Source organism: Rattus rattus, chromosome 5 (genome assembly GCF_011064425.1).
Source record: "Rattus rattus isolate New Zealand chromosome 5, Rrattus_CSIRO_v1, whole genome shotgun sequence".
Lineage (NCBI taxonomy): Eukaryota > Metazoa > Chordata > Mammalia > Rodentia > Muridae > Rattus > Rattus rattus.
This window is the reverse complement of record NC_046158.1, coordinates 124859178-124872802: the sequence shown is the minus strand read 5'-3', so window position 1 is coordinate 124872802 and position 13625 is coordinate 124859178. Positions and strand designations below refer to the sequence as shown.

General features: G+C 40.7%; 1 protein-coding gene across 1 annotated transcript in view; it reads right to left on the bottom strand.

The window, feature by feature from the left end:
- Slc24a3 (solute carrier family 24 member 3) overlaps positions 1–12865 on the bottom strand; it is a 407093-nt gene extending 394228 nt beyond the window's left edge. Inside the window, exon 1 of the mRNA XM_032904340.1 lies at positions 12737–12865. Coding sequence (XP_032760231.1) covers positions 12737–12854 — 118 coding nt within the window. The 5' untranslated portion in view covers positions 12855–12865. The remainder of the gene's footprint in view (positions 1–12736) is intronic.
- Between the last annotated feature and the right edge of the window lie 760 nt (positions 12866–13625).

Genomic DNA, 13625 nt, shown 5'->3' with positions numbered 1-13625 from the left:
CATAACTGCTCCTCTCCCTCTGCCTGGAGATTTAATCCAGTGGCCCTGGTTTTAGGCAGAATACCTGCCCCCCCTTGCAGAGTGACTTTATGTTGCTAGCCTAGAAAAGATGTTGAGACCAAAAAAAATCTTAGCAGCTGGTTGGCTCAGTTCCCAGGGGTTCACAATCTCTCAGTAGTTATCACTGCAAGTTTACAGTTGTGTAAAGTCACAATTTTACATGTTATTTATATGAAATTCTCCATCCCCGATCTCCCTTAGTTTTTAAGAATCTTGCCTTTATTTTTTTCTCGAACATTTTATTATGGACATTTGCAAATATCTAGAAAGACAGGGAGAATTTTAGAGTGAACGGCCACAGACCCAGCATGGAAGTGTTGCAATTCCTATTTTATTTTGCCAGTTTTTTTCCATGTAACCAGGCCTGCATCCATTCATTGGACTGTCATACTTTAGTGCATTTCAAAACAATTCACAAAAATTGATGTGCTCCCTCATATAATCCCTGCATTTGGGAGGCAGAGACTAGAGAATCAGAAATTCAAGGCCAGGCTGGGCTACATATTGAGACCAAACATTAAACAAACTAAAGCTTTACTCCCTCCCATGCATAGGCTAAATAAAATATCACTAACTAAAGTTTATTATTTCCCTTCTTTTCGGGACTACATATACCCACAGAACAAAGTCCCTAAGTCTAAAGTGTACCCTCAGTCCATCAGTGAGTTGAAAAGAACTGTACACCTGTGCTTCCAGTTACCATGGAGATAAAGGTGCAACACGATCTCAGGAAAGTTCTCCAATGCAGTTTCTAGAACTCTCCCAGTTCATCTCACCTTCCCACAACCACACATCTGACTCCTATTACCATAGAACAGAACAGTTCATGCTTGTTCTAGAACCATGTTGTAAGCATGATATAAGGCTCCTTAGCACACAGCCTTTGAGAGTCTTCCATATTTTGGAGCATAAATACATTCTTGATTATATGTATATATATGTAAACATCAATACATACAGATAGTGCATACACAATGATGAACTCTTTGGGTAAATGTTTGTATATTTGTGGGTTTCTCTCTCTGGGAAAAGCCTTGCAAATTTTGGTCATTTATTTTTTGGGGGTCAGAGACTTATACTTTTGTAGTATCTGAAAACTTCATCAAGAAAAGAAACTTAACAAAGACCAAGTACCCATAATCCCCCCTTCATATTTCTCCAAAGTTGAACTGTGGACTCAACTAGGAAGGGAGTGGGCTGAGGCAGAGGTCTCTCTGGTTCTTAAAAGCTTTTGGCTAGTCCTGTCTCTCCAGGTATGAAAGAAACCTAGCTAGAGTAAGTATAGGGATGGGGAGCTGAAGATGGGAGAAAGTGATTTGACCCACTGTCATTATAGCCATATGATTCTGATAGAGAAGCTTCTGGGAGCCAGGAAGTCTATGTAGCATCCTTCAAGACTTTGACAGATTCTTTATTATAGTCACAGTATCAGAGAGAGGGAAGAATTCTATAACTCCCTCCACCGAGATACAGACACTTAGATAGGTAAGAAAACAGTCCCTTGTCCTAAAGTGAGAATTGTGTGTGTTAAGGCCTTCAAATGGAGTAAGATCTTTTATTTCCAACAAATTCTGTCCCTGAAAAATCCCTTAGGTGTCATTTATTTTTTATATTCCTTTTTTGTCCCTTCAAGGTGATGTTTAGTAGATAATTTGTGATTTTTAAATGACCGATACAAAGATAGCACAGAAACATAGCCTTATCCACCAAGTATCTCAGTTTACTTTAGGCTTCCATAGAAGCAGATGCTAGGCTAAGGAGCTGAGTGTGTTTAAGTGGTTATCCCAGGGAACACCAGGAGGGAATGAGAAAAAAATATAGGGAAGGGAAGGTACCCAATGTGCTGTGTATCTTTCTTTAGATGTTGGACCAGTAGGGCTTTAAGTAGGGAGATGTTTCAGTGGTTAGAAACACTTGATGCTCTTGCAGTGGACATGAGTTGAACTTTGCAGCCCATGGAGTGACTCTGCCCACTCATGACTGATAACTCATAACTCAGGACATCCAACACCTTCTTTTTGACCTCCACAGGCACCAGACACATACTTGGTGCCACCACAACAATGAAAATACACATCCAAGTAGAGATCAAATAAGTCTTAAAAGAATGTTTGACAAAGAGCCCAGTCCTACAGAACATCAGAGAGTGAAGGTGGCATCTGCCAACCAAGGAAGAGAGCCCTCCATATCCCTGACCTGCTCTTCCTTTTATTTTCCAGATTCTAGAAACGAGAGCAACAAGTTTCTCTCCTTTAAAGCCAAGAAGTCTTCAGAGTTTTGTTACAGCAACCAAATAAGCTAAGACAAAGAGAAGTAGAGTCATGAGGAAAAAAAAAACAAAAAACAAAAAACAAAAAACAAAAAATAAACCAAAACAACAACAACAACAACAACAACAACAACAACAAAAAAAAAAAAACCCTACATCATTTGCACCTGCTCATAACGGTTTGACTCTTGTTCATCCACTGGGATTCATTCTGTACCCACAAGCTAGCGTACTCCATCTGAAACTCTGAATCCTATCAATGGTGGTAGCTTTCTGGATTTCAGAGCAAATCAACAAGATTTTGTCATATGTGGAATTCCTGTTTCTCTATAAAAGACATATTTAGTGACTTATGTTTATACAAATAGACTGTTCTTGTACCCTGCACAGATACTCGGGCAGTTAAAGCTTTAATCCTGGATTTTTATATTAATACTTGTCAAATTCACTTTACTCTGCTCAAGTCTCCAAGTTAAAGAATCAGGAGCACAAATAGTATTCACAGTCTCCTATGTGTCACTCACTGAGCCCGTGTGTGGGATCTCTTAGAATCTTCACAGTGTGTACTCAGGAAACAGGCACCCATTCAAGGCTGAGCCTGTGTTGGGTGCAAAGTACTTGGTGCTCTTTATAAACTTACTGTTGCAAATCTTCTCTACTGTGCAAAAGAATCTAAGTCCCTGAGATGTTAGCTGAGTCCCTAGCTGTGTTTGTAGGAGTAGTAATGTCAGGATCCTGCCCAGGTTTCAGGACTCAGACCTGCTTCGCTAATTCTACTGAAGAATAATTAAGATGTGGCCACCCCTTAACTTCAAGTTTCCTTATGACCACAAGACAAATGAATAACAAAACCACTAACAAATCCAACTTCCTCTTGGATTCCCAGACCTCTGCCCCTTCTTGCATGGTCTGCCACGGTCAATGGTCTATATAGCCTGTCATGTTTCTTGTCTCAATTCTTCACCCCTAATCTCAATAATGTGTAGTGTCCTGAGGATGAGCTCAGGGTCTTGATAAAGATGGATAAGCCATACTGGCAACAAATAATTCTTTTCTTCTGTGTTTCTAAAAAGAGGGCAGCTGATATTTAATTCAGGAGTTTTAATTTTCTTATCATAGAAATGAATGGGATTGTATCAGGAAGCTCACAGGCACCCATACAACAAACTAGACAGAGTCATATTTAAATGAACTCTGGACTGCCATATGAGCATTATTTGAAACTCAGGTCCTAAGTATTTATTTGAAATCCTGGTCCTAAGTAGCTCACACAGGAGCCATTAGCCTAATGGCCTCAGGAATCCCACTGAGGGGAGTCTCTGTGTCTGAACTTTCATGGTGGGAAACTCACCTCTGCCCTCTTTGTGTCCCTCGGGCAGGCAGCCTAAACCAGTGTTTGGAGCCTAGAGAAACTGCAGGGAGGCTTTGAGGGAAGAAGCCCAGTCTCACCTCCCAGGATTAGAACATCACGTTCCAAGTTAAATGTGTGTCAGGGAGAGCTGCTTGCACCCTAATGCCCTGCCCTGGGTCCCATACCTAAGCCCTCCCAGTTTCTGAGTGTTGGGAGGGACATAGACTTCCCATCTTCTCAAGTGGAGCTAAGAGCTAGATCAAGGGACTTTATAATCGAGTACATCGAGTGAGTCCTGGAAAACTTGTGAAAATCCTGATGTCTGAGTCTTCTTTCAAGAATTTCTGAACTAACAGGTCTCAAATCTGGCCAAGAATTGACCATTTCTGAGGCTTCCACTGATTATGATCCTAAAGCATCTGAGAAAGAACATTTGGATGAAGGCAGATTGGTGCTTTTTTGGCACTGTAGATTTGCAGGTATGACTTAAAAGCTGCTTATACACACCAACAAAGTTAGGGGTTCAGCCTATCACTAAAGATACTGTGACCCTTGTTCTAGCCCCTTCTAGTAGTGGATGCCACAGAGGCTCCCTCATACATATACAATTAAACTCTACTCTGGGTTTATGAGTTGACATGTGCAAAAAGAGAATTTCTGAGGGTGAGATTCAAAAGACTAACAAAGTTACTCTGAACTCTGCTACAGAAATGACTGAGGAGAGTGAAGTAAGACCCAGAACGCTAGAGGCATGAACTAGCAACCAGCATTTGCTCGATGGCCAAGAGACATGACCATCACTCTTGTAGGCAACATGGGTCCAGCCAAGGGTACAACACAGCCAGGAAGTAGTTTAGTGGATCCAAAAATAGGTGATGGCAGCTATTCTGTTCCTGTTCTTATGGTCTCTTCACAAGTTAAGAATGTTGCCTAATGCTCTGGAGATGCCCAAGAGGTAAGCTTTAGTGAAACTGTCCATGTGTGACATGAGCTCATATGCCTGAATCCAACCCTCCATTGAAGCTTCTCTCTTAGGCCGAAGGGAGAAACAAATTCAGAAAGTAATGAGTACAGGAAAGCAGATGCTGGGAATTAAGAAGACAGTCCAGAACAATGGTTCTCAAGGATTTCTAGGGAGTGGAAAGTGTTCCTGAAATTTGAAACATATTCCCTATTCAAGAGCAGAGAAATACTGAAGGACAGGAAGTTTTACATTGAGTTCAGTAGGAGACAGGAAAGGAAAAAATATAGTTCTCAATCTTTTCTAACACTGAGGATTATATTAGATATATTTAATGTGACACAGGAATGACCAGGGTCAGGAATAGAGAGGAAGTTACGGGATTCATTTTTGGTTTAAGCTCCTCTTCAGGCCACATGAGGCTTCAGTGTCAGGGTCTAGCACAGAGAAAGTAATAAACATTTTTGTAAAGAGCCAGAGAATAATTAATTTTGGCTTTGCATACCTTGTAATCCACAACTACTCAATTAAGCCTTAATAGACAAGAGTAGGCATTGATTACACATAAATGGATGTGTTTCCTATAAACGTAATGGGTTTCTTACAAAACTTTATCATAGAATGGAAGTAACGGGCCCATATTATCCAAGCGCTCTTGTTTGCTGACACTGACTTTAAGGAAAGGGATTTGGAAGACACTAGGAGTAGTAATCCCTCAAATTCTCCTCACAGTTGTGAGTCTGGACTTGGAATTATTTATTATTTACTTATCAAATGGGCATTATAGGCTAGTAATCCCTAAACTGGAAGTCTGAGCTGGACGAATTTGTTCCAAGGGCCAAACTGTTCCAGTAAGCTAATGAACATGAAATACTCTGACTAGCCAAACATGCTTTACAAATAGGCCCCCAAAAGCCTTACATCAAAGGGTGGTTTATCATCCTTTGCCTGCCTTTCAGAAGAATTCCAGACACTACTTACCAGATTAGGTTAAAGAATAGTTTATTAAAGAAAAGAAAGAAAGACCTCAATTAAATGTCTTGAAGATCTTAAAGGACATCAAAGTTAAAAGCTGGCCCTTTCCTAGCAAAGCCAAGTCTTTTAAATTTGGGATGACTACAGAGTAGAAAGTCCCCCACTCCTTTTCATCCTGTTTGTCCCCAGACTCGCCTCTTTGGCCTTCTCAAGTCAGAAGTCTCCCGAATAATCCCTCTATCTGTTGCCTTCTTGCTGTTCAATCTGTGAGAGTGATATGCCTTGCTGACCTGAAAATTCTAGTCATCCATCAAGTGATCCCAATACTGTGGCCATGTTCTAATGAGCCTGCAGAACAGAATAGTGACTGTAAATGGTTCCTGTCTTCTTTTTCATTTCTGGTAAAGAAGATAAAGGGAGAGGCAACTTATTATGTGCAGACAATGACCATAGAGGACCTAACAAGTCTACAAAGCTCACACTATTAATGATTGCATAATCTGTGAAGGTGGCCCTTTAATCAGCCCCTTACACGAAGCAATGAAGCTCAGAGAATTTGGAAGCCTCATGTAACATCAAAGAGGTAAAAAAGATAGACTGGGATTTAGGATTTCCACCAGAATTCAGATTCTTCTTGTAGATTTAATGATCTCTCACCTACATAAAACCAGCTATCATTTTCTTCTGATGTAAACACGTGATTAGCAACTAGGTGAATTTCTGCCTCAGTGATAATCTTCCCAGGGGGAAGGGGGAATGAACAGTGTCACCTTGATCAAGTAAAGACTGTCATGATGAAACCAAGGGCTAAAGCTGGGCTTGAAAGGCATAATTTAAATTATGGTTTTCCTACAGTGGCATACGTTGACTTTGGTTCTAGTCAGGGATACTATTGCTATGATAACACCCTATGACCAAAAGTAAGTTAGGGAGGGTTTTTTGACTAACAATTCCATATGATGGCTTATCAATCATTTAAAAACCTTTCCTACTGGCTTGCCTACAGCCCAATCCTGTAGAGACATTTTCTCAGCCAAGGCTCCCTCCACTACAATATGCATTATGTTAACATAAAGCTAGCCAGCACATCATTTTAATAAAAAGCACAAAAAGTTTTTTTCTTAACTTTGGAAGATATTAATATAGTAGGATTCAGATAGCTATTCACCAGACTTGCTTTGCTTTTCTACATTCTGCTAATAGTCATGCTGTAGTCTCCCTTGTTGTGTGACTGAATTCTGGCCTGTAGAATTTGAGCAGAGATGACCAACCCTGCTATACCCAAACTCCATGGTTTGAATCCTTAATGTGAAGAAATGAGGGACTTTTGAAGCCACACTTGGGGATACAAAATCCTCTAGACAATAGGACCAGAAGGTGAGGGAGCAAATTCTGCTTGAGAGAGAAATGTCTCTGGTATAAATCCCCAAACCTGTTATAGCAGCTATTACCCAATCCAACTAATTCAGCAGAAAAGTTTGACACAAATTAAAAAGCATATCACATTAGTTTCTAATTTTCTCCATGTAGGAATGTGAACAGCAGTTATTTTTGAATCGTTAGGAAGACTGCAGCCACAATGCTAAAGAGATGGCTCAGTGGGGACAAGAGCTTGTTGCATAAGCATTAGGACATGGGTTTGAATCCCCAGCACCCATGTAAGAGCCAGGCATTGGAAATGGAAACCCAACACTGGGGGTAGAGAACAGGAGAAGCCTGGGGAATCTCAAGGGAGTATAGTGGAGAGTGATAGGGCAACATACACACGCAAACACATACACACACACATACACACACACATACACACACACACACACACACACACACACACACACACCACGGGGGTGGGGGAGGCGGGGGACAAACGCATCTGCAAAGGGAAGTTAGTGAAAGTTGTTTGACCTTGAGCAATAATGTATGGATTTTCACACTTTAAATTTCACTTTTTTTTCCTGGGTTCAGCACCAACAATGATAGCACTGAGGTAGTTACAACTGGTTATTCCTAATGTTTTTCATGATTATTTTATCTTTCTTTTATAAGCAAGGAAAGCATGAGCTTGCTTGCATTTGAGTCAGCATAAGTTCCTATTTGTCCAACCTAGATAATGTGAAGCTCCGGTCATCTGTATCTATGAACCCTGGGTGTCTACAGTGGGAGAGCCCCACTTGGCTTCTAAGTCCAGTCATCTTTCGGTCATTTGTTTACTCCCATCGGAATATTGATCTTTCATATAAAAGATTACAACTGAGGCTTTTCATGCTTCATACATTGGTCATATCCAGTCCTGGATTAAACTAGTCAACTCCAATGTTATTGTTTAAATCCCTAAACAGAAGGATCTTGGCAAGCTGTTCACAAACAGAACCTTGTGTGGATTTTGCCCATTTATGTTCAAGTTCTTGTTGTCTCTCACTATATTTACTCCCTGAATTAATTTCGTTTCCTTTAGCCCCCATTGCTATTCCAATTTCCACTTACTTCTTAGGTTATATAGCTCTGATCAGTCTAAAGTCAACTGATCTCTTGACACATTCCCTTAAAACAGTCTCTTCCAACCTCAGCTTGATCTTGCAACACAGGTCCAGGTGTTTTTCTTTCCTCCACAGACCTTAGACCCAACTAAGCCAAGATACAGAGTGAACCATGAGCTGATCTTCTGTCTGAAGGGCTTTACACCAAAAAGCCCTTTTCCCTTTGTCTTTCTCCTCCCAAAGTTTGAGAGAGGTGCCCTGAGAAGAGACCCATTTCCATAAGATATCAAAGAACTGAGAACAGGGGAGAATAGAAGTTTCTGGAGGCACACTGCAAAGTGTATAAATAAAATCCTGCCAAGTGTACGCAGAATTATTATAAAGAATGCATTTCTGCTGCCGTTGTCCACCACCCTCAAGATTACATTTAGCTAACTTAATTTTCTGTGGATCAAATTTATTCAAAGTGAAATTTCTCTTAATAGATCATCTGAGTAAACAATTTCAAGTGTTATTTGCCAAAAACACAATATGTTTCCAGACTTCAGATGAAATCGGCAGTGTCAGGCTAAGAAAACAGACTCAAAAATTCAGAGAGCTGGAACAATTGCGTGAAAAAAATATTGGAGCCTGGAGGTCAGTCTTTTTACTCAGTTCTAGAGGGGAAAAATGATAGGTTTCCACTAAAACCAGGGGTGACTAAATATGCCATTTTGTGGAAACCAAAAATGCCTGAAATAATATATTCATAAAATGGCAAGTATCATGTAAAGAGTAAGACACCCCAACGTTGAAAGACCAGTCACATATAACATTACTATTTCATAAGAGGTCATGTACTCTGATTCTTCTGACCTGCGAATGGGGTGTTCTAGGCTACTGACCTTTGGAGAGAAGGAAAGATAAGCAGAGGGAGAAGAGGAGGAGGGAGAGAGGTGAAGAAGGGGTAGGGGAAGAGAGAAAGGGAGAAGAAGGTTGAGATGACTTGGAATTATGCAAATGCAAGGGCGTTATTAAGAGAAGCAGGGGAATGACTTGGAGTAGAAGCTTTGTTGAACCTCTATTCTTCAAATTTCTCCCAATTAGTGGGTTTGTGTAATGGAAGGGATGAGAGCTGGAGTTCTATTTCATAGCTGACGAAATAAACCTCTCAGACACAAAGCAGCTCCGTAACACCATGGGGAAAGTAAGTGCCCTAATTTCTACCTCCAGATCCTCAATCTAGAAGCTTCCTCTAACACCATCTAAAATAAGGTCTCCAAGGACACAGTCTTGGAACTGAAAACTCTGACAACAGAGTTGCACGTGAACTGTGCTTTGGGACAAATGTTCCATTAACTCCTGCTTATGACCTTGATACCTTGGCTCACATGGCTACATCTCAACTGGCACCCAGCACGTTCAAGTGCATACACAAACAATCGCCCCTCCATGCACAGAGGGAACATGGGTCGCTGTCAATGCAGGGCCAATGTTGGCATCACAAATAGGAAGAGAAAGGGTCCAGAAACAACAGGCTCCTTTTCTAGTCCCTGCATTAAGACTTCTGAGGGCAGAATAACACTGTATTCAGCCAGCACAATGATACTCAATGTGTTCAGAACCTCTTAAAGGAAACTGGACAATGACGGGTGAATGGACCTGCCATAGCTCACTCCAGCAAAAGTCAGATGTAGAGAGGAAAACAGCAGTGCCTCCTTCTGACCCACAGTTTCATTTCCCTTGGTTTCCTGCAGTCAACCATGGTCCAAAAATATTAAATGGAAAATTCTAGACATGAGCAATACATAACTATTATATGACTTTTGTTATTATATATTGATATAATTTCTCTTAGCACTCATTACTATTCACCTCTATCGAAGAGATTATTGTAGTACACACACACACACACACACACACACACACGCATGCGCGCAAGCACACACACACCCAGGTACACAGTACAGGAGAGCTCAGTGTTTTCTGTGGTTTCAGACATTCACTAGGGGTCTTCAGACATATCCCCATGGAATGGGAGTTGATGGCACTATTAAAGAAATAACATTAAATCACAGCCTTACTTGTGATTTGACTTCTAATTTTTGTCGCATACATCTATCTCTTTACCTCAGGAAGGCACTTGAGCCAGGTAGGTCATGCATGTCTGGCACGTTTTGATCACATGACTATTAGTGGTCAGCAGAGATGATGGTATTTATTACCATCTTCAAAGTTTACCTTACAGATAATGATACTTGACCCTCACAGTTCAGCTGACCAATTAGCTGTTCATCTCTGGACCACTGGAGACTATGAGTGGTTGACAGAGCAAGCCTGGCCATCTCTGGTGGAGAGTGGCTGTGGACTTACGGCTCTATGGATCTTGTATCGTGACTCACCTGAAATGGAGACAGGGATATCCTCCAACAGACACGGGAAGTTTGCAAGGCAGCTCTTACTATACAACTATCACGCAAGGGCCCCAAACTGTGCATACTTTAGGACGTCAGTACCAATTCTAACTTGTGAAAGGTCAGAATGATTGCCATAATTTCTAAGGAGCTGACAGGCTAGGAGAATCTGATTATATTGCCCAAAGCCCATAGGTTCCAAGCTAGAATTCAAACTTATGTGTGCCTCCAAGATCTAGGTTAGAAGGTTGGAAATGGAAACACATCCATCCTTCATTTTTGAGATGTCTGAAAGTGAACTAGTAAGACAAAAAATATGTCCAGAGACCATGGGAAGTTTTAAATCAGCCTGTTCAATAATCTCTTCCATGCTGATAAATATGTTGCAGGACCTGTGCTGCCCAGTTACAACAGCTGCCAATTGCATGCAGCAAGTGAATGTCTGACAGACAGATAATAGAGCTGAACATCTGGAGCATCTGCATGTTTTATTTTATGCTATTTTGGTTCATTTGATTTAATTTTAATGAATTCTATGTGCATGGATATTTTTTATACATATATGCCTCTGTGCCATAGATAGTCCTGGTACATGGAAAGACCAGAAGAAGACATTGCATTTCCAGAACTGGAGTTATAGGCGTGTGAGTGCTAGGAATTAAAACCCTGGTCCTCTAGAAGAATAACTGGTATTCTTTATCACTGAGCCATCTCACTGGCCCTATTCAACTGATTTGAATTGTCACTGAATATTGCATCCAGGATGCATTAGAGACATTTAATGACAACAGTATTTAGGCAAGGGAGTGGTCCCCACACTTTGGGAAAGGAAGGGCTCTTGAAGAATGCAAGTCCCAACAGGCTAGAATGTGAACAGGACTCTCTGCCTTTGGTCTGGTTCTGAATCAAGGTCCTGAACTGAGTCCTAATCCTTTTTAGTCTACAGGTGAGTAAAGTAAGAGTATCAATCGTGGCCTCATATTCCTTTGCATTCTTAATTTTAATGTTTTGTTAACATATATTAATTGTACCTATAGTAGGTTTAATAATGACATTTCCATACACCCATACCATAGTCTTCTCTCTATAGTATTCCTGAGCTCTCTTTCACGACCACCTATCCACCTTCATCCTAAAACCTTTCATCTCTCCTCTGTACCCTCCTTTAGCAACTAGAGGCTGAGCTTATGGTTCGTTTGTTGTTTGTTTTATCAACCCAGGCATTTTTATTGCTACCTTTGAAGTTGAATTATTTCTTCTGCTGGAATGGCTTTCAATGTACCTGAAGTTTCCACACCTATCTCTATAACGAAGCAATTGCTAACAGAGTGAGCAATGCCACTCAGCGAGGCGACCTACCTTCTCCCCACAAAGAAAGACACACCGGAAGGAAATAGAATCATTCCATCTCCACCAATCCTGCATATGGACAAACTCAGTGAAGGGTATTCACCACCATGTCTCCTTTAACTCCACTCTTTCCACCCCAAAGGTTAAAGGGGATTTCCACTACTGTGATTCCCATCTCCCTATGTCCCATTTACCATTTGCCTATTAATTGAAGAAATGGATTGAAAAACTGACTACCAGACAAGATCACCAACAGAGTTCATGGAATAGAACCTGCACATTTGCTCTCCTGTCTGTTCGCGACAGTCCTTGATATGTCTGTGCTTCGAAGGTTGTCCACCACTATCCACTCGACATGGGAACTCAAACCCTTCATGGCCATTTTCATTTATAACAAGTGTACCATCCACACACTTAACTGCCTTTTGAAAATGGTCCTTGTGAGCTATTGATAATAGCACATAGTAACCATAAGCCCTGCTAATTGAGGACCACAGGTTATATAGTAGTTTGAGGATAGACATACATGTATCTAGTCTTCATTCTTTCCATTCCTGTTTAAGAAATTACTATTAAGATACTTGGTATGATAGGGAAAGGTCCTTCTCCTCATCTTTCCAAAGAGGAATAGACACGCATGGCTTCTTGAAACACTTTCTATATCAAAAGATATAAGGTCATTGGGAACACATTGACAACTGTTTATCCACACCGAAGATGAGACAGGTCCTTACAGGATCTTCACACTGTTAGAATCAAATGTGAGTTTCTTATAATATACCCTAGACATCTTTAAAAATCTCTCCAGATTCAAACTTAAAAAAGAGACATGTCACCCAATTCATCCTCAGCCATAACTGAAGAACATAGACGCCATTGTGAGGACACGGCCATCACTGTTACCTGGCTCTGTGCAGTTCTTGCTGCTCCGGAGTCCTGCATCTTCAGAAGTCAGTGTATCATTCACCTGCATCAGCTTCCTCCCCATCATCCATTTTCTATCTTCCCCGATGAGATCCATGAGGTCAAGTTCTGGAGAGGAAAAAAAAAATCACCACATATCACTAACAACTGAATGTCAGGCTTTACCCATGCTGGGAGATTGTGGCTTAATCAGCTATCACTTTTCTCGGTACTGCATGGGCCTTTAAGATGTCTTGAATCTAACTGTCTGAGGGTATCTTCTGACTGTTGAATCCTATTGGGCCCAACAAAAGCAGTCATTTATCCAATGACATGAAGGGACTTATATATAAATACTTCATTGCCTGAGATGGATGACAGTGAGATATTCATTCTAAACTGGATTCCAGAGTTTCCCACAGTGTGAATAAACTAATGTTGTCTACCAGATAAATCTCTTGATAAAGTATATTTGGTTGATGGCTGTCTCTTTTCTTTCTCAATCCCCTACACCCAATGACATGCTAAAACATGTTTAGCAACCTGTAATAGAGAGAGAGACAATCTAGACTCATAATCACTGGATAATTTCCATGACACCAATAGCTTCACAAGAGAGCAATACGAGCTACAAATATGATGCTATTAAGAACTGATCTGGGAAGAGATACAGACGATGGACTCTATTGGGTCTGTGTGAGCTGCTTTAGCCCACAAAAGTCTACATCTCCACCATATTTGCTTGTTATCTCTCATATAAACTAACTGCAGTTGAACATATGCTTAGAATTTGATTTTTGCAGGTTAATGAAAGCTAAGGCATCGTTTCACCATTCCCAAAGCAATGGACTATAAAAGACCCAGCACAAGATTTCATAAAACAAGATGA